We start from the raw sequence: 23,564 nt of genomic DNA on the forward strand, positions 1-23,564 counted from the left end.
AATATATAGACTTTGGCCTGCTACTTAAAAAACTGTATTCAAATAATCTTATCGACTTATATAATATGTATTTATTGAATAAATGTCATTTAACACAGTATGACGTAAACACGCGGCGATAGTCCCCTTAAATTGGTTTGTAACAGTTGAAATGTAAAAAATGTTTTGTACGTGATGTAAACTAAACTATTTATTGTAAATTCACAATAATTAACTAATAAATACAGTTATAAAAAACACGTTTTAAATTGCAAGAATTACTGAGGGTTCTAAAAAAATGATTTAATAAAAAAAATATTATTTATACCATTTAAACAATGTGTTTGTCTAATTGATTAAACGTATTTGGCAATTGTCAAAAATGACAATTTTCTGGAACTTTTTCCATATTTTTTTATAATAGTATGTCAAAAGAGATTACACCATTTAGAGGAATATAATATTATTTTAACGGTATAAAATACATTATCCTTCAGTTTTAATAAAAAATGCAAATATTTTGTGAAAATGCACTTATATATGTACTATGCATAGTGTTTAATAGTTTGTATCTTTGTTATTATCTATACTCGTTATTCTATACATTGGCGGATATCAGATATAGGCTTGGGATTCTAAAGTTTTAAAACATAAAATTAGAGCTAAATTTATTTTTAATTCAACAAATCTTTCGCTAAAAATTAAATGTAAGTATTTTGAAAATAACTAATTTTAAGTTTTAAGGTTTTTAGTATCCAAACCCCCCCCCCCCCCCCGATCATCACCAATGAATCCACAGCAGAAATCTTAATGGATAATCACACTTTAATTTCTTGTATAATATTTGAATGCAATTTTGTGGTTTCACAATTATTAGTCAGAGGTATTTTCATGTAAAAAATTGACTTTGAGTGTAACGACGTTGCGGAGGTATATTTGTCTATGAAAATGGGAGAGGAGGTCGACGATAATATGGGTGATCGATATTGTTGTATACTTAAATCTCATTTAGCGCACTGTGTTTCCAACGTGCGCACTTAGCATTGCATTTTCTGTTTGATTTTCTCCGCGGCGCAGCGCATTTCGCCGACCGCACAGTTCAACGTGCTCATCTGTCTTTTCTGGCCGTCTAGCTCGCACGCTTGACAATCGGTTTTCCGGCGCAACTGTTCGATTTCCCTGCACTTTTGTGCACTCTCTTCGCGGAGCCGACAGTTCTCGTCCGTCAGTTTCTTGGCCCGAGCCACAGTGTCCCGGCGGTCTCTCTCGTTGGCCGCCCTCAGGTTTGCCGCCATAGATTCTAGTTTGCAAATGCCGGTCTTCTGATCGCCAATGCGGGTCTTCTGCTGGTCAAAAGTGCTCTGCAGCTCGGCCACTTTCCGCCGTTTGCACTCCAGCTCGTTCGAAACCGCGTCCCGGTCTAAGGTCAATTTCTGTTCCGTTTTCGCGGCGCACGCCTTGGCGCTGGTCATCTCTTCGTTGGCTCGTTTCAAGTCCGACTCCAACTTCTTCGCTGCGTCCATCGAGCGGTCGTACTCCCTGCGGCTTTCGCCCAGCTGCTTGCGCAACGCACAGATTGCTTCTTCCTTGCTGTTTAAACCGCATTGGATTTTGCTTATTTCGATTTTCAGGTCATTTACCCGGGTCTGAAAATTAACATTATTATTATTATGAGATTAAGCCTAGCTGTTGTGCGTGCAACAGACAACTCGACGATCTGTCTTTTAATTTCGATATTAATCATTTATAGGCGCTATGAAAAAAAAAAGTTTCAGCGCCCCTACGCTATCAGCTATTTTCCGCCCCCTTAAAAGTTAAGAATATTATTTTATACCACGCAGCGGCATTGGGCAAGGGTGGAATCTCAGAAAGAATAACAAAAAAAAAAATATTAAAAAAAAATTAAAATTTGTAAATAGGTAATAGGGTATTATGATTTATGGACAATTTAACTAAATTCTAGATAACGTCAAAAAACATAATTTAAAAGAAGACAAAAAACTGTTAAATAATTTTTTCAAATTTATATGTTTGTTTGCCACAAAAAATTGCCTCCTCAGGCTATAACCTTAGTTTTAGTCTTTACTAAATCCATCCCTGTTCGGGGATAGTGATGATCTAGCATATTAATTTGATTTTAGGGGGCCCAGGACTTTTAGAAGACGAGGTGGTCTCTCTCTATGGCAGGCGACTGTCTAGAGATACCATATTGCATAAAAAATATTAGTTTAATTAACACCGGCGACAGCCAATTAACCCGTCCTTGATACATGGAAAAAACTATATAATTGGGGCAACCGTAATTTATGGTTTATATAGGGACACAGTACATTTTTAGCTGGAAGTACTAAACTGAAATAGTATATGTATAGTTGAATCAACAATATATTATCGGTGGATTTACAATATTGGATTGTAAAAATAAACAAAATTAATGAAAAAAGTATTTTTGTAGCTAGTATATCCTCTTGAGCATCGAATTTGCGGCTATCTGCACAGTACTATTCTAAAGCCTAACGCCTAAACCTACCTGCCTTGTCTTGTTGCTACTGTTGTACGGGCCGCCTGTGTCTAAGTATATAGACGAGTGTACAGAGTAAAAAAAGTATAGTTAACCCAACTAAACGTTTAGTTAATCCAACTACTCAAAAACAACTAAACTAGTTTGGTATTTCGAAAATAATGTAGTTGGCGAAACCATATTATAGTAGATCCAACCATTGGCGGAGATCAGGGGGGGGGGGGCTTGAGATTCTAAAAACTTAAAATAAATGTTATATTTATTTTTATTTCAACAAATCTCTTACTAAAAAAAAGGGTAGGTATTTTAAAAAGCATTGGTTTTATGTTTTAAGGTTTTTTAGTATACCAAGCCCCCCCGGATCTTCGCTTATGGATCCAACTAGAATATGTCCAACCATTTCCTTTAACCAAATTATTTTTTTTTCATGTGATCTCAATTTTTGACATTTTTTTTTTGTTTTACCCCCTTCCCAACTTAGTTTTTTTATAGCAACGTAATGAGGTTTTTAAAAAATGTTACCAGAAATGATCGAATGAGAAAGATCATTTTGGTGATATATACCCAGTAAAATATATTATTAGTTATTAGATTCCCTTAAATACACTAGGTGATGAAAATAAAATGGTAGTGTAAGGGCCAGCCAATCAAATTAATTTGTTTTATAAAGGTATTGTGTATATATTTATCGAAAAATACAATTATGTACCCTTACGAGTTACGCTGCCATTTTGTGAATTGATAATATGTTAAAGTGGGAATATGCAACAACCTAGCATTATTTAAGCCATGGATTTCCAAGTCACATTTATTACGTTGTTTTTCATACAGTCACAGAAACGCTAAATCGATAAAATGTGTACATATATATTTTTATGTACAGTCGAAATAATATTTTATGTCAACTACATATTATACTGTCTGAAAAAATTGACCGGGTTGACACCCTTCAACTTTGACTTGCTATAACTTAGCGAAAAACGGACGGATCGAGTCAATAAATTTGCAGAATATTTATTAGTCATGAGTCATGACCCTATTAATTTGGTTCAAACCCAATTTTCGACAACGACATTTATATTATTTTTTAGACGCAATTTTAGGATTGATAAGCTGAAATTAGACTAAAAATAGGTCTATCTCCAAACCGTAGCCAATATTTTTTTTTTTTGCTATGAAAAAATCCAATAAGTTACTCAAACACTACATGAAATTACATCGAAGCGAGGTTGTAGTAGCCTTACTTTAGAATCGCACAGTTCAATTTTGATGCGTTTCTTTTCTTTCTCCGTCCTCTCGATTTCGGCCGATAAATATTGTCCGTTGCGTTTCAAAGTTAGCACCTGATCGGTCATTCGGTCGTTGTCGTCGGTTAACTTGGTCTTTCCACACCGCAGCTTGGATTCCATCGTCTTGGTCTCTTGGTGTTTGGCCCATAACGTATCGTAGCTGGCCGACAACTGAGCAAACATTTCCTTGTGCTGGTTCGTTACTTGTTTTACCCATTTTCCCACGCCGTTCATTTGCTCGTGTAATTCTTGTTTTTCCTCGACCAACGTTTCATAGGAGACGACTTTTTTTTCTAGCTCGCATATCCGAATCCGCATACGGTCTATGTCGTTTTTCATTTCCTGTTCGGATTCTTCTGGGCATTTCTACAGCAAATCGATATTAAGCTTATTCTATTCGAGTAAAAAACCCCGTATCGCACTTACTGTCGGACACTTGCTCATTATAAACAATCACTTGTTTCTTATTGAAATATAGCTAAGAAAATGTTAATTAACAAGACAGTATTTGTTTTAAATACTATGGAAAACGTCACACTACGTTACGGCCAGTAAAACTACTAAACAAATAACATTATAGTTATTCCGTGACAAACAAAACTTTTCTTATGCTCTTGAAATTGCCTTGTGATTTTTGATCATCATGGGCGGTCAATTGTATGTAATAAAATAAATTTAGAATGATTACAAATAAAATTGTTGCCCCACTCCTATGACATACACAGGCTGTTTTAGTTTTTCAGATATTTTTCAATAAAAATTTTAATCTATATAATTTGACTAAGTATGATATCCAGAGTTATCTCTGATTTTGAAAAAAGGTCGTTTTCTTAACTTGACTTTCATCATTTACAGTTAAAACTTCATTCCTAGACAACAAATTTTTAAAAAAATGTTTGCTGGTGGAAAACATAATATTATACAAAAACCGTATGTAACGTTACTATAGTCTATACATTAGGACTAAGTGAAAAAAACAGTTTTTGAAATATTTTTAATAATACCTTACTAAAGCAGCGTCTTGGTGTGCCTATACAAACCTAAAGTAAGTACTAAAACCTTTTTTTTTAAATATTTCTGCTCTCCAAACCCAATATTCGTTTTCATTCATAACTCAAAAATTGTATAACTACAGATATAAGAAAAATAGTATTTCGTGGGGAATTAAATTTTGTATAATATCCATGTATTATTTTAAATTAGCATATATTAAAATAAAAAAGTGCAAAAACAAGTAGGTATCTTATTTTATTAATAATAATATTTACGTATATCATATCTACCATTTTGATATAACTACAGTCTACACTTTCTTTTGTATTACTAATTGATGGACTAATGGTTGGACTTATTGTTGAGAAGAAATTAGAAAACCCTATTTTTTACATTATACTTACTGCTGAAATCTACATTCAATTTAACGTTTGTTTGATATTTTTATAAGTAGGTACACATTATTTATTATTAATCTAATATAATTATAAATACATAGAAAAAAATACTTATGTATACAAAAAAAAAATACTTTTTTTAATAATCCTGGTTTTTTGTTTATGTTTTATAATCAATATTTTTTTCAAATTTGGTTTTTCTGTAATATAAACTAGTCTAACTCTAGACTATACTGATAGAATAGCTCATTTTACAAAACAACTTTTAGTACTTAGTAGTAAAAGTTTTAAAAACGCTTGCTTTAACATGTTTATAGTTATTAATTTTTAGCGATTAATAAAAAATGCTCAAGTTAAAATAATAATAATATGTATTAAGCGGAATTTATTTTCATTTCCGTAGTATCTAAACATTTTGAGTTATGATGAAAAATCTTAATCATTTTACTGAAAATTCGTTTGAGGACCCGGAGAGAGGAGAGGGAAGGAAATGCTTACAACATTTATTTTTAGATTGTACACACCAAAACGCTCATTTTGTGAGGTATTATGAAAACGTTTATAAAAATTGCCTATTTCCACTTCATCCTTCTTTACATATTACAGTCGTCGGTCGTTCTCTATAACACTTTGGTGTACGAAATGATCATAATATATTCGTCAAGTTATTATACTGTAGTCTAAAATATAGGTTATATAACAATGATATTAAATATGCATTGACTTGTAGCAGTCAATATGCATTGTTGTCGCACCGCACACATAGACAATATTTTAGACAATCTAACTAATGAATTTTACTCAGAAACTATTAGCTGCAAAATGGTAAAATTAAGACGGTTTTTGGCGTTGGGTACATTATTATTGGAATTTTCTGGATATTAGAGCATTGATTATAAATATTATAATCAATAGGTATTAGCATTGACTATATATTATACTCAATAGTATTAGCATTGAGTATATATTGTACAATATATACTCAATGGTATTAGGTACCAATTTTTTTTTATGTTGATTATTCTGCCGCCATCTGTCGGAGAGTAGGAATACTAAAAATAAAGTTAATCGATTTGGGAAAATAGATAATTGCCCTGTTATCATTTTTTGCTTATATCAATATAGTATCCAAGTAAGTGTGAGTCATTATTATTATTTTTTTGTCTACCCATGTTTATAAAATAAAACGTATCTCGTAGTAACTGGTAATAACATTATAATATTAATATAACTTACTAATTGTTACATATTTGTCAATTGTACACATTCTTTTGAACCGTTGCGGTCTAATTCGTTCACTGTTCAGTCGAGGTGAGTGCCTATTTTTTTGTTACCTACCCAATATGGTTTACGTTATAATTTTGTAACATAGAACTACTCGCCCTTGCATTGATAACTTTACATAGGAAGGGACTACATTAAAAATTAACAATTTTAAACAATACGAAAATTACTCTTTATACAACTGAAACTTAATGGAGTTTGTGTAGTTAGTATTTAATTAGTGTTTATCATACACGTTTTCTACAACTTTGAACTACTTATCGTGTAATCAGATATAAAAATAGTTATAAATACTAAGCGGTAAACTTATTTCGTAATACATATGTAAAATACAGATACCATAGACATAACTAGTAGTTGTTGCCTATGAATCGGATAGTTTTAACGCAAATTTTCGTTAAGTAATATTTAGTTTGTAATTTAAGAAAAACGTTCATGTTTTTAAGTTAAATCATTTTTCTCAATATCCAGAAAGTTCTTACAAACTGGAACTGTACAAACAACTGAACACGTACATCTGATCTTGGCAATTTTAAACCGACTTGCTTAGTGAGAACCAAAATATTATTTCTATAAAAAAATGTTTCATGTATAACATTTTTATTCCAAAACTAATTTATTGATTTTCTTTTATTTATTAATTGACGAATCTGTGACAAAGTTGTGAAATTTTAATAATTCAGTTGTTCAGTGTTCTCTCTCTTTATGTAATTAGGTTAGAACTTTTCTTTCTGAACCAAAATATATATTTTTTATATTACGCCATTAAAAATAAATTACTTTACTGTTCTTGTTATGTTTTTTGGGTCTTGTGGGGTCATAGTAAACGACATAAATATTATAAATTTAAATGCAATTTCTTAAGAACAATTATTCAATGTGCACCTTTAATGTTTTTAAAAAACTTCAAAATGATATAAATGTATAAAAGACAACTTTTTTATACAGTTATATAAAAATACAATTTTATTTACAATACCTTTTTATTTGAAAAGGGTAAACTTGTGAAAAAATAATTTTTGAGAAAAAATAAAATGTATTCTAAAATTTGTTTAAGATATTTTTACTCTGAGGTAGTTCAGTATCATACTGCATAATATTTGTGTTATTTATTCCAGATTAAAAAAAAAACATGGTTTGTGTACCGTGCATATTTGTGCCATTGATGGTGTTTTTGTGGAGCATTTGTAAGTTGCTGATTAATTGGTTTAGGAGAACACCCGGTGATCAAAACAACGCCGAGAATGAGCAAGGAATATGTAGTTTTCTGTCATCTTGTCCATGCATTAATAAAGACAAACCATTAGCTGTCGAAGAGAAAGCAGACCAATTGGCTACAGAAAATAAAGATACTGTGGAAATTTCAGACAAAAAAGACAATTAAATATTATAACTAGTGGTTTTTTTTTTTTGTATTTATATATATAAATCATTTCAAATTTACTTTTAACAAACTCAGTAGGTGCAAAACATAATCTATATTTAAGTGGTAATTTTTAATTATTATCACAGAATAAAATGAAATCAGAATGGAAAGCTATTGTGTAAACAAAAACGGCAGCCATTTTCTGTGTGGTCTGAAATAATTAAATTACATATATTTATATTGTACATATAAATATAATAATAAAAGAATAACCACTGAGAAAATGGCCAAAGGTCATAGATAATGCATCCTACATTTCCCATGTTAAAATGTCAATGTTTCCATTCCAATTTCATTTATTCTGTTATTATTATCATGGGAAATTACTGAGCAGTAATGTAATACTTACTAATCTTAAGAGGACGCTATTCACCCATTTATGAAGGAGTAAAGTATAGGCTATTTTTCACTTAAAGTACAAATCTTAATTTGTAACTAAAGAGTATGCTTATTAATACAGTAATAAGGATTTTATATTGATATTTTTTTTTTGTCAAGACAATTAAAATTTTTTTTCAATTGGAAAATGTACAATTACTTGCCATCATTATAGAAGATTTACTTGAATCAAAACCAAAGTGTCTTAGAATTGTTGTAAAGTCACCAACATTTTCACTGTTAATAGAGCAGAACAAATTTATCTGCGTTTAAGCATTTTTTAATTTTAAATAACTCGATTCACAAAGTTTCAATAATTTAGAAAAAAACATATTAAAAATTTAAAATTCATAAAAATTAAAATATTTACTTTTATCAAAAGTTTGCATGCTCAAGCATAGATAATATTCTCCTCTATTTTTTTCTATGACAATTTCGTTCATTTAGTACTATCACAACTTCTGTACCAAGTATTGGTTCTCGCAAATCTAGTTCTGACCTGAAACTACAAACTATAGGGTCCTCTTAATACTATACACTGATCTCTGTAGAATAGATTATGTTGTACGCAAACAAAAAAATGGTGTGATATCTGTAATCGCCTTAATGCTTAACTAAATGTATTAATAAAGTTTTTAATAATAATTTACACTGCAGACAGACATTTTACTGTTAAATAGTTTTACCAATAAAGGTTTTTTTAAGCTTTTAAATTTAATACTTTTGCAACACAGTTTATATATTAGTTAGGAATTAGGATATAGTATATCTGTATACCCATAACAAGTTTCAATAGAAATGCTTTCATTATGCTAATGTTTAAAAAAGAAAAATTGTAAGCATACTCATAAGTCATATTGCATCTAAGTTTAATAATGGTGTTTACTTTAATGTAATGAATGCATTTTGCATTTTACATACATGTATACTATATTAAAACACTTATTACTTAACATGTGTAACGATTTTATTTGTTGTTATGTAGGTGGTTCATATGCGTCCTAAACATTTTTCAATCTCCTGAAATTGTATTTTGCAATATCCTCAAGTTTAATTAATACTTCATTCAAAAATGTTTAATTGTATTATACTATTATCCATATAATTATTATGCATGAAGGAATTTTGTATTAAGAAAAAATTAAATATAGATGGAAAATATATTGAGATATACAGAATGGATCGCCATGATCTGATTTATTAACAGATTAATTTTTATATAGGATTTATAACAATTATATTATTATCTTAACTAAATATATAGTTAACTGGATAGATTGCTCAGTCTGTCATTAGCGCTGTAGATGACAACATTGTTGCCGAAATACGTATACGCATTGTATTATTTTTATAGTCAGGGTTTAAATATTCATTTCTTTATTATATTATTACTTGTTATACCCTATAGCTTACATATATTAGTCACTTGTATATAGAAACCTAGTGCATAACGACGATCACTTTTAATGTATTAAAGAACATCAAATGTCCTAATTTGAGTTTATGATATTTGTTTTTATCAACTAACTAGGCTAATTATTTCTTTTAAGCACAAGGATTTGTCCTTTTTAACCGATATAGCTTAAGATTTACACAATCTTGCGCTTTTACCAGTTATGACAATAAAATATTAAAACTAAAGGGTTGATAACAAAAAAAAATCAAATATGTAAAGTATTATAAGAGAAAAAGGCAGAAGGCGCAGGGTGATACTTATGGGTAGAAAAATCATATGTGTTCTAATTCGGTGACTATTTATGCAGCAAAAATTAGTACCTAACAATCGTCGACAAGGTTTGTTTTTTAATATTTTATTTTTTAACTTAATTAAATATTACATATAGTATATACCCATCTACCTACAATTTAATATGTAGATCGGCATGTTTTTAAAAATTGCACATGAAAATAATACCAAAAAAAAACATAATATTAATTTGTATTTAGTTATTTACACCTACAGTATGTAATAACTAATAACATTAAAATAACCATAAAAAAAATGGTGAAAACACCCCTTGGGTGTTTTCACCGGTATGTGTAGTTACTAAAAACAGAAGTTATTCCAAATGTATTGTAGTCTCAATTATGCACATCAACTAAGGTGTATTGATACTGTTTTCTGTCGATGACTAGGCTTGTTTTTTTCAAATAATATTAATCATTAATTAATTATTAAGGTATACATGTGTAACAAAACATTTGAAACCCATCCCGAAAAATAGAGTAGTCAGATATTATTGATAAAGATGATATTCGAATAACTTTTTACTTTTAAATTTACCTAAGAGTCAGGCGCGGATTTAGGATGTCTGATTGAGGGGGGGGGCATCAAATAATACCAATACAGAATACCAGGGTTTACTGTGTTAACATTTTTCGAAATCAGGATAATTATGATTGAGACGAAGTTTACCTCGAAATTATTTATTTAAGTAGACCAAAATTGAAAATGTTACGTGCAGACTATTGGTGCCCTAAATGATCCATATTTTTCATTATATTTTAGTTACAAAAAGTAAACTTCAATAAATAATTTAAACTTGTATTGTAATAAATAAACAAAAACAAATTTTAAATAGAATTGACTGAAAACCAATATCATTTTTACAAAATATAGAAAATATAGAAATATGTAATAAGAATAATTAAGTATTTTTCTAATGCAAGTTTTAATATTATCCTATAGAAGATAAAGTTAAATATATTCTTATTACTATATACGTGTACCTAAATTAATTTTCACCAGCCTCTTTTATTTTTGAGATTTGGGGTGTATTGCTCCCATGGCCCCTTTGTATCCGCGCCTGCTAAGAGTTAGAAACGACTTTATATTTATTAATTTTTTTAAATCAAATAACTATAGGTATGCCAAATTACTGTTTTTTTAACTTTTAAAATAATGATAGACAGAAATCGGATAACTTAGGTACTTCTAAAATTATACCTAAGTAAAAACTTCATTTTCATATGTAAAATACTTATATATTTTGTAAAAAAAACTGGTTTGGCATAGTGTGTGCATTTTTAAAAAATAAAGTAAATTATGTTTTATCTAATAACTTTAAAGCACAAGTTCAATCTCCTAAATTTGACTTTATCGCTGTTTTAAATAGAAAAAATACATAGTTGGACCAACTAAAATTATGGTTAATATATCACTATACATGTATGTATATTGGATACAATAAATTTATAGTTAAAAGATTATAGCCATAATATATTTAATATGTGTTTATGCAATATTTAAAATAAATATATTAAATATTATTTAATGTAAAAAAGAGAATAGTTTATTTTTATTATAACAGTTATACTTCAATTCATTGTAAATAAACGTAAGATAAAAGAAATGATTATAAAGCTGCAAAAAAACGTATTGGTCGCCATAGGCGGACTTAGGGGTAGGCTAAAGGGGCATTAGCCCCTCCCTCGTTATGTGATTTAGCCCACCCAAACCCAATTGGCTTTTTTATTTCAGTAAAATTCTTATTAAATTTTCTATTACCTAAAAAAGTATTAAAACAATTTTTTTTCAAATGTGCCTTTGTGATAAAATTGATTGTGGTTTATGTGTCATTTTACACAAAACAACTTCTAATGTTTTATTATTCTGGCGGCTGGCCGCCAACCGTCTGGTGGCAAGACCTATTGGGAGGGTGAGGTGAAAGGTTGTTATTGTATTGTAGACTACTTTTCCACAGCTAAGTATAAACAAATACAAAATATAAACATTGTATATATATTATATATATATATATATATATATATTAAAAATAAAGCAAACTAATCGCAGATTATATAAAAATAGTTAAACCCCGTGGTAAAATGAAATGTTTTTTATTTTTTTTATGTTAAAAGTATAATCAAATCATTGTCTATTTTACTGACAAATAGTTCAGATAGTGTTTTTAATACATCAAAAATATTTCGGTTTGTTTTGGCAAGTGGAGGTTGTTATATACGTAAGTTGAATTATAATTACTATAGTAAATTAAAACACAACAATTTTACAGTAGGTATTATTTTAAAGGATAAATGTTTAGGATAACTTTTAGAAGTCAATTGTTAACCTAAATATTTAATTCATCCATTAAGTATAGTGAAACCAAAAACTAGTTTGTAATGTAATAAATAATAATTTTTGTGTTATTTGTTTTTTAAATTATAGACGATGTGGATGGAAATAATAGTATTCTAGCCCTTTTCTCACCTCGTCGAGAACATAAAACAAGATTTTTAGTTTTTTTTCACATTTTTTAGCTAAAATAAATAGACAAAATAATGTAAAGTACATTTAAGTTCATTGGGTACATTTTTTTCCCTGTTAGATATATACTTTTTTTTTATTAAGATAGATTCTTAAGATAGACATCTTTGTGTGATATTTAAATCTAATATCATATTTTTCGATATTTTAATCTTTGCTTAGCTGACAATTACCACTAATAACAATATAAAATATGTTTTTTTTATAATAGAGAACTATAAATTTATATTATCAGATAAAACTAGAAAAGAAAAATAGATACGATAATTGTGGCGGAAAAAAATATCATATAAGTACATTCCAACTAATTTTAAGGCGTACAAATATTATTTTTTTCTAGTTATATAAATTTTTAAGTTACCTATTTTTCTCAGTTTTGGCGGAAGTTTGATAAAAACCAACTCAATGTAATTTTATATCGGCTAATTTTTAATTAAAAAAATTATTAACACTACTACAGTAGCGGCTTTGGTTGTTATATTTATACTTATAATTTATAAATTAAATGTACTATATAGTAATAATTTCGTTATCAGTTGATAATCAACTTCGATTGTAATAATATACATAGGTATTGCATCAATGAAAAAAATTGACAAAATATTGCATACATATGCCCACACATACGTAAAGTGTAAAATTTACGAAAAATAAAGATATTGTAGGCTACATTAGTGTTTAAATATTGTCTGGGATTAAAGCCTCTCCAAAAATCAACCCCTAAGTCCGCCTATGTTGGTCGCACAGCTTAGAACTGGAACTGGTATGTTGTGTATAATAATAGGCCATAGCACTCTTTTCGCAAGAATGAATTATTATAGATTTAGCGCTATTGAATTTCTGGCACCCATTTATGAGCGGCTGTCTTTTTACACGACGTAGGCTATCTATCAATTGTATTGCGCTTTAGATATCAGTTCTTCTATTGATAGATGGCGCTATTGTATTTGTAAAACAACATATCAAAAGCATTTTCCTTACCACAATCTCCAAACGAAATTGATTAAATGAATTAATTTTACGAATACATTCTAGATTTAACAGGCTACCTCGCAGCTTCGCCCCCACCCAAAAAAATAATAAAAAACATGCCTAACAGAAACACAGCAATGAATTTTTTTCGTTGGAAATAAAACTATACAGATCTACAATTTGTATTCAATAACCGAAGCTGACAAAATTGTAAAGTAATAAAACAAAACCAATTTATACTATGCTATGTAAGTCCCCAAACTCCTATTTTGGCAAATAGAAACGTAAAAAATCTAAAATCTATGAAAACTATCAATAGAAAGGAAGAAATATTTAATACTAGTCCGATTATCTCTACTGGTTGCATTTGTCATCGATAAATGATCGAACTCGTATACAAAATTGTAAGCAATAAATTAAACATTATATTTTCAAACTTTAACTTTTTGTCAAATACTGCCTTAGGGGCTTTTTAATAACAGTTAAAAAAAACAAAGTATAATTATAATTTGTTTACCTAGATTATATTTATTACATAAATTAATATATAATAACTTATTAGGTAGTAAATGAAAATAATCAATAAACAATATAAGTATGCGTTTAATTTTTAATATAATACTATTTATAACAACCAACAAATAATTAGGTGTACAAAATTGATTTTATTATTAGTTATATGAATCGTAGTATATTTTTTTTTACAAATTCATGTCATGTAAAATTTTGACGATGTTGTAAATACATATTAATGGTAAATACATATAAATGGTATTTTATTGAAGTCGCTATATCTTATGAATTAATACCAACAGTTTTAATAATAATTATAAAAATTTACCATTATAATTATTAGGTGTAATATAATATTATTGCAATAATATAGCTATAATATAAATGTATCTACATTTAAATGTACCTACCCAAGGTACACTTTTTTCTTATTTTTCATTTTGTAATGGTTACATGCATGTTCAAACTGTGTCTATTTGCGATTTAAACGTATCCCTCCAGTAGTCTTGTGCGATTTGTGGCACAAGCCTGTGGAAATAAAAATAAAAACACAATCAAAATCGATATGCTACAAAATTGTAATGGATCTTCATAAATTTTCCTATAAATCAAGAAGAGTGACCATTTTATACGATATTGTCTGTGACCTACCATACGAAACACATGGTGAATTTCAAAAACTCCGGGACCGAAACGACTTCATGTTCTCTCTTAATTCCAGTAATAGCGGCCTTAGCTACTTGAGGTATGGATAAGCTGGGCAATACAGACCTGAATGATACAAATTTAATGTCAAATTAAATGTCTCAAAAACATTCGTACAACTTGTACAATAATAAACACAAATAATATATTTTCGCTCACTTGACGTCCCAGTGTTTCACGTTGATCGGTGCCGAGTCCAGGAAAAACGGATGGATAGCGGTTGTCTTAATTTTATTATTCGGATTGGCTCTTAACTCCTCCCTGAGACTGGCCATGAAACCTAAGAAAATGCAAAATAAGACATTACCGTTGGGCATGTGGATTTAGGAATGCCATAAAACTAAAAAAGTCACAATATGTATCTAGTTTTGTTTAGAGCTCAATGGTCAGTGGCGAGGCACTTGTAAGCATCTGGTATTTGGACCATTCTAATTAGATTACAGAGTTATTTCATAGGTACACACCGGTGACTCCAAATTTGGTGGCTGCATACGGTGCAATGTTGGCAGCACAAGTAAACGCGGCCATAGAAGAAGTCGCCACAATGTGCCCAGCATTGCGTTTTAACATTGCCGGCAAAAACGCGCGAACCATCTGTAAGTAAAAATGTAGATAAAAATATATCATTAGTAAATATACCTGCATAGTTTTATTACATTGAATAAAAAGCAAGGCATTATGTAAGTTGTAACTATAAATTGAGATTTGACGAGAAAGGCCAATCTCTGAGTCCTGAGAATTCAAAGATACAATATTTTTTCATGTGTAGGTACAAGTATTCTTCATGTACACGCAAATTACTACTTTTCATAACATAGTCCTCAGACAATAGGTGTTGTAAACAATAGTTTGGGAGTCTATTATTTTCAAATAAATAAAAATCTGATACAGTCATTGCCAGATAACTTGGCACAGCTGCGGCAGCGCGAAAACTCAAAGCCAGGGGTTCTCTGTATTTTGTGATGTTTTTTTTTTTATTATTCCTTATAAAATGTATAATAATCGCTTTATATTGAACTTTTTCAACTATCCATCGTAACATGATTGATACAGTGGCGTAAGTACGGGGGGGGATTTTGGTGTCTTACCCCCCCCCCCCCCCCCTATGACGTTATACATATCACAATGGTTGTATTAAGCAGTTCTTATGATACATACAAAAAAAAATTGTGGGGAGGGAAGGGGTGATGAGTAAAATGTATGTAATTTTTATTTTATCCCCCCCCCCTCACAAACATGACCAAATTACGCCACTGGATTTATAAACCGCACAAGACATAATATATAATAATAACAAATACATAAGTAATTTATATAAGTCTAGATATTTTATAGAACAAGTAATCGCTTAAATTCTTTAATAGTAATCAAAGAGTAAGGGAAGAATAATTATTACATTGTTGTGTTTATTATTATTTATTTTTTAACAGAGAGAAAATACTCTTCTTGTGAAGTTTTTTATTGAAATTTGCTCACTACATTGAAACTGTTTATCCTTCAAACGATGTCGTGACTCATTTTTAAGAAAAATAACATTAGGTATGTGACCATAGGGATTTAAGCAGACGTACACACAAACGTGATACGACCCAAGTGGTTTTGTTTCCGCATATTATTATGAGAGAATACGCCACCGCCATAACGATATTTTCGCTTATACCGCGGATAATATTCCTGTAGGGACATTTCTTTGGCAGAGTTTTACTTTTCTCTATCTTCCCTCGACGTCACGTCCAAAATGCAAATTTAATGTATCATCCTTTGTACCTTCACCTCCTGTCCGTCCTTGACGCGCTGTTGTGTATTTTTATATTCGATCACAGACTTATAGCTGCTCACTCATAACGTCCAGAGTTAAAAACCTTCAATATTATGTTACTTAATAAATAATTTATAATAATAAGAATAATGTAGGTATAATAATAATAAATAAATCTATAAGTTTAATCAGTTTATAACAAACTTTCCCAACTTTTTAATAATTCTTATTTTACCTTAATTGTTTAGAATAGTAAAGTTTCTTATTACGATAACAGAATATCGCATTTTGTATAAGAAATTATTCTTTTCTCTTTAATTTTTTTACCATTCCATTAACTTTTATTCACTGAGTTCAGCCTTAAGTTTAAATACTTAAGTAAAAACAAAATACTCCTTGAACACGAGTGCATGTATAATTCACGGATAAAAACTCTATAGAATAAAATATAACCAATATAAGATAAATAATTAAATGTACTTGTGTTTAAGGTTTTCTCCTGGTTGCTCATGCCGCTATCCCGGGAGGTCTCTTTTCTTTCTCGGTGTATAAATGGTATTAAATTGTAAGTGTTTTTAGACTTTACCTAACCCCGTGGTATTCTTAATACCCTGCCGTACAGGGGCTTCTCTGTACCTAGAAAAAATAATTTTCATATCTCCCCGGCATTGTTTTAAGTTAAAAGTCGTTAAGAATTAAGATATAATGTTAAACAACGTAACCACGGACAACCTACAGAGATAAACGGCACACTTTCGGTAGTTGTGTTGGATGGTGTTGAATGACAGCTGGCAGACGATGCGTGACAACCGACTGAAACGTTTCAGCAATCATATCGTCCAAGGTTAAAAAGTAAAAACCATTATTCGACAATTGGCTGTACGTTAGAAATTAAATATTGTTTTATATAAGTTATGTGAAAAAAATACTTTTGAACAATCCCTATGTCCTTGTAACGGAGAGAAAATTTGTAAACATACAAATAGTTAAATATAATACATCCGAAAAATACAGTTCATAGTGTAAGGTCTGTGTAAATTATAGAGGAATATAGAGAAACAGTTTCGTCAACATTTTGGTTCGGCTTGGTATAGGGAACGGCTATTCTTATATAACTCTATAAAATATATACTATACTCGAGTCACGATAAAGTATGTTTTCTTTGTCGTGAATAATTTAATAATGTGATAATAAAACTGCTTCATATACAGGTGGGTACATAGCTAAGGACCGTGGGCGTTTGTAAATTGTTTATTATAACTCCTAAAACATTCTACAGAACTATTAACGACGAAATGGTTTTCGTTTCACACCAAAATAATTTAACAACGGTCTTATAAATAGTCTGACTTATGATTTTGAGGAGACCGGGTTTTCCAGTACGAACAATTGGTATGCATATTTACACTTACCCAGAAATGAGACACTAGGTTGACGTTGATCATTCGTTGAATGCCTTCATCGGAAACTTCCATTAACGGTGTGCTGGCCACGATTCCTGCGTTATTGATCAATATATCCACTTGACCCCATTTTTTCTCCACCGTCTCTGCCAATTCTTTCACCTGAGCCGAATCGGCCACGTTGGTCGAATAGAAGTCGGTTATGTCTTTTTCGTCGCCTCTATCACTTTTAATCAGCTCACACGTTTCCTTTACACCATCCGCGTTGATGTCCACGCAAATCACTTTGGCGCCTTCCTTGGCCAACTGCAAACTCATTTCTCTGCCAAGACCTCTGCCCGCTCCAGTAACCTGGACAGATCAAAATTAAAATTGTTTATCAAATACCATATTTTAGCACAGCAAAACACAAATTATACAACGATAATTGTTTACACTAAACAATGACAAAGTATGGGAAAGTGCAAAAGTGAACCCAGTCTATTTTTTCACATTGTGAGGGTTTACGCGAAAAGCCAGGGTTTTCAAAGAAGTAATATCTTTTAGTGCCACAGTAAACCAAGTCCTTAGTTTATATCAATGCCGTAAAATGGCTACACGTATACGTGATTTTACCACAGAGTAGATTATGCGAACAACAACTTAGGAGTCAATTACTGGAAATCAGTTTTGATGGACTTGGTTCACTTGTGCTCTGAACCCTCCATAATATATAGATGACTGATTTTTGGTGGCATAATAAAGGATTTCTACTTTTGAAACTTAAACAGTCACACACGTGTTTTATGGCATTTTTAAATCATTTACATAGTACTAATGATGTTGAAATTTCAATTATGTTTAAGCGTTCCAAAGTTACGACAGAGGAAGCAAAACTCTATTTTTATCTTTGCGCGCTACTCTAACGCATTTCCATTCTCATTAAAACTTGAAAAAAATAGTATCTAAATGTATTAAATAGTGTTGAATATTTATTGACGACGGCAAACTGATGTCGAATATAAAATATATTAAATCGTCTAAAACTATATTATTATAAAACTGGAGTCTGAAATCAGGATTAAATGTATAGGTTTGCATTATGTCCTTGACGCACGTTGGCCGTCAATTACAATCGTACGACCAAGCTACGCCTCATATCCGTCTACAAATACAGGTTTTGTTTGAATATTGTTTACCTACCTTGGTCAGTTTTTACTTATAAACATATATAATAATAGCTCTACTCGTTGAAATACGAGAGGAAAGCGATTCAAGTAGAAACTATACAGCGCAAACGAAGCGTCTTGAAAGTGTAAGTATTATTATTATGTTATATTTATTTTGAATAAAATGTACAATCATTGATTGAAATACAATTAAGATTAAAATTTAAATTACCTTTAGACATATGTTATAACTTATAAGTTTTTTTAAAATATAATCTTTGTTAACAAATCACATTTCTCGAAAGTATTAGTAATATTTTTAATTTGCGTTCTTCGTAATTCAATTATATTTTACATTTTGTTATTTAAAGTTTTTGATATTCATGAAAGTAATGACCTGTTTCAGATGTTTTTTATAAGCATAAATTATGATAGTCAATTTTATTGTTTTCTTGAAAAATTGCCTATACAATGTGCTTTGCCAAATGCTAGTGTAGATGCACCTTAAAAACTCTTGTTTGTAAACAACAAGGGATAGGGATATTATACTATAATATATTATTTCAGACTATTTTAAATTATATGTAATTAAAAAACAAACATGATAAACCTAGGGAGGGTATTGTCTTTCCTCTATCTCTTCTACCCCCCAAAAACGCCCGTGTTTAATAGTGAATGAACTATAATAATGAGAGTAATAATTATAGGTTGTTGGTACAAGTTGTTTCTCTTTTGACCGGCTTGTAGAATACGTACTGCCTATTAAATTTCTCCTTCTCGCGGTTCGCAATATAATAATTATAGCTTTGGTTGGGACTTGACACTGTGTCTTATTTACGTTACGTATTATTAATAATATTATTATATACTTACGAGTACGACTTTGTTTTTTAACGATTTCTCGGTGGGATAATAGGAAATTATCGCTAAATGCACAAATGCGTACATTGTGTACACGAATCCAAATAATATCCTACTGACCAGAGGAATAAAATCCATGATGCTTTTTGTACGCTCAGGACCTGCAAACAGTGAAAAAGTATTATTTAATAAAGAAAAAAAGAAGGTTATAAAAATATGAAATTAAGATTTTAAAAATTATAAAATATTAAATATTAATAAATATGAAGTCGGGAAATATATTTTTTTTGTTATTATTGAAATATATTTCTTAGTCAATTATGCTTAAGCACCAAATTTATGTATAGAATAAGTAGATAATATTGTCATTAATATATTAGCAAAGGTCATCGTGTTTTAAACCTGTAACTAATGTCGATCAGGGTTTTTTAATAAATTACGGCTCCACTTAGAATTCAATTTAACTAACCCGTTTTTGTTTTGCATTTATAAGTCTATATATTATTATTAGTCGCTTTTTTGTACTTAGAATTAAATCAAGTTTGTAGGAGTAATTACTGACGTCACTGTGCTATCAAATTACAATAAATATTACAGTGGCGTGTTCAAGTACAACCTATTAAAGGCAAACGCATCTTTAATATGTTTTTGATTGAGAATAGTTGGATGGACTGCGGATAAATTGATGGACACAAGCAACTATAATATAATTACGTTGAGTGAAGGTACATTGGCGGTTTCTGTAAATTTAATAGGTTTTATTGAACAATGACGACTGATGACTAGTAGTGATGTGTACGACCGATAATCGCATTAAAATACCGGTTGTCAAATGTATTATGAAAAGCGTTTATATGAGTACAAGAACAATAACTAATTAATTTGCCTATTAGTTTATTAACTATTAATTAATTGTTTGACGCAATAACAGTTTGACAAAATAGAATTCTGATCATTTAAGAATTACTTAAGAGCATAAAATTATTAAATGATAATTAAATGTTTATTTAATTTATATAATCCTAACTACAGTCTTATTTTATAAGATATAAATATTATTATTAAAGTTCTATTATAGTATAGTTTATATTACCTAAAAAACAGTGCCATATTAATACATAGATATAAACATAACCAAGTGTTAATATAGTATTACAATTGATTTGACTAAAAACTGTTTTTTTTAACATCATTCCTATATCCAATAAATTTGAATCAACTTTTTATTATGAAATTATAGCAATTTCTTTTCCAAATACACCAAAATCCAGTTTAATATATTTACAAAAACAAAGAAGCGTGAAAATTAAACTAAGGTCTAACTTCAAGGTTTGACTAGGATTTTAATTAAGACACTTTTTTATTGTTTTTTTCCCTCTAATATTTGTATGAACAAACGTTTGTTTGTCTTTCTTTTAAGAATCTCAACTTCTTTATGTACCTTCTCGCGCTTACAGTGGGAAAAAATTAGATTTCAACTCAATTAAAACAAAAACTTGTATAGGGCACGTATACGAAGCAGTAAAATCTGAATTTGTATCAATCGAGGGTAAAATTATTTGCGTTAGACTCTATCTAACCCACAGGAATAAGTTAGTTTAATATTGAATATTGATATTGAATAGGTACCTACGTTACTCGTTTTATTTCTGCTATTCCGGACTATCGTCCCGCGGGATTCTTTTAGTACGTTTGTAAAATAAGACAAATTTAGAATATGTTTTGAATATTTAGCATTTGGGGTGGCCGGTTACCGTTTGAAAATTAAAAGTCTCCGTCCCCCGGGATTTTGGGGTCGAAGGGATCATGAATTCGAATGCGTTTTCCGCCTTTATGATTGGATCCAATACTCGGAGGGGTCGAAACTCGCCAACGTTTAAAAGAGTCGTAGAATTCAAATAAATAAATTTCAAATAAAAAACGAAAAACATTCAAAGTCCGCTTCTTGTACGATAGTTGAATATTATTTCCTTCCAAACCGAAGTGTAGCCGTAGAAACCTTATCGACCAATCTCTACAGGATTGGGGTTCGGATGCTGTTATTGTAAGCGTTTGGTGAGTTACAAGTTAAACACAATCTATGCGATTTATACATAATTTAGCGGATTCCAATTTATATTATTTGTGTAAGTCAATCCCTGAGACAATGTGTGAAAAAATGTGTTAATGCACAACAGCCATTACCTAAAGAATTATATTATTGGGTACATTGCTTAGCGATTCCTATGCCCGCGAAGTGCCTACGCCCCCTAGAGTTTAGACATTGAAAATCTTCAGTATTATGAAACATATCCGTTTCATATTTAAAAGTATGTTGATTGCAGCCCTTCAGAGGTTAAATAGTACGGATAAATCTGTCGACCAAAAGCAATATCTCGATGGTTTTGAGATTTGATAGTATCAACATCATGTGATCCTTGTGGAAGGTCACCGTGTACAAGGTTAACAAGACAGAACTAGCTTGATATAAGATACCGGTTCCCGCTGAGCAACTCGCCGGTATAAACAATTTTAATACTAGTAAGTTGTTCACATTCGAAAATAAAAGGGTTTGGTAAATTTGAACACAACAAATTTTAGTAGCTACTAAAATCGTTATACGACCTATCCACGACTTCAATACTTTGCTTAATAATAATTGATAAAAATCAACCTTAATTGACTGTTAAAATCGATTGATATTTAAAAAACTAATTAATTTTCGAACGAGTGTTTGTTGACTAAAAACAAGTAAAGGGAGGTCACATTGGAAAAGTTGTTCTGAATTTGATTGTACATAATGTAAAATTTATATTTTAAACCAATTTGCACACATTAACATTCGTTATAGTAATACGATTATGGTTGTATTTTTCTGAGTTGATGTTTTTAAATGTATTAATCAAGTACCGACTCCCCTTTTAATGAATAAAAACTTATGTTCACACCCGACATGACTAATTTTTAACATTACATATTTTTAGCTAGCTTGACAGCGGCTCTTTTTTATGGTAATTTCAAAGCTACCTTGTTCCCCCTCACTTCTATATATTATATTTGTATGGTTAAAAAAAATGAAATTGAAATGTTTAGTTTTACTGTAAATTCGTCACAAATTTTACCGATTTGCACTTGATTAATGAGACAGATTGCATTTGTTTTGTATAAAAAAAACTTCAGACTTTACTCACCTGTATTGTCGTTCTGAACGGAATTGTCATTGGATGTGACAGCAGCCATAATGTGCGGTTTTTTAAAGGAAGCTAAATATCTATAAATATATTTGGGCTTTAATGTATAATCTTAAATGCGGCGTGTACTAGGCGACGGTTCGCAGGCGAATGTAAACTGCAGCAGATAAACGTAACTAACATGAGCATACACAAGCGTTACACGGCATCGTTTAATCGTCAGAACGGTGGTTGATCGCCTTGATGCCTGATGTTTTCTAACGTTATTACTAGTCTAATAAAGCGGTTGGTTTGTACAGTAAATAAACCCCCACCTAGTAACCGTCTGGATTTGATCTTCGGTCCATACTTGAATTGACTCCTACATAACAAGTAGAAATAAAACATTTTTACTCGGTATACAAAGTTGATTGATTGGTACCAGATTATTATCTTACACAGTTAACGTTTCTTTTTCTTCAAATGAGCTAGTAACGGAGACATTTTTAAAACCG

At 30.3% G+C, this 23,564-nt stretch overlaps 1 protein-coding gene across 1 annotated transcript; it reads right to left on the reverse strand.

Moving 5' to 3' along the window:
* Window positions 1–14,106: 14,106 nt before the first annotated feature.
* On the reverse strand, window positions 14,107–23,325 carry LOC126844600 (short-chain dehydrogenase/reductase family 16C member 6-like). Its single transcript, XM_050582900.1, has 7 exons — window positions 23,071–23,325; window positions 19,913–20,061; window positions 17,901–18,242; window positions 15,193–15,322; window positions 14,888–15,008; window positions 14,675–14,794; window positions 14,107–14,551 (listed from the first exon to the last, which is right to left on the reverse strand). Exons 1-7 carry the CDS (start codon window positions 23,117–23,119, stop codon window positions 14,485–14,487), a joined length of 978 nt encoding a protein of 325 aa, XP_050438857.1. The 5' UTR covers window positions 23,120–23,325; the 3' UTR covers window positions 14,107–14,484.
* Window positions 23,326–23,564: the final 239 nt, after the last annotated feature.

The sequence above is a fragment of the Adelges cooleyi genome, unplaced genomic scaffold, assembly GCF_023614345.1.
Source record: "Adelges cooleyi isolate 19-005CV unplaced genomic scaffold, UGA_ACOO_1.1 ACOO_flye_CR_arks_rails_tigmint_CR_PRNA_651, whole genome shotgun sequence".
NCBI classification, from domain to species: domain Eukaryota; kingdom Metazoa; phylum Arthropoda; class Insecta; order Hemiptera; family Adelgidae; genus Adelges; species Adelges cooleyi.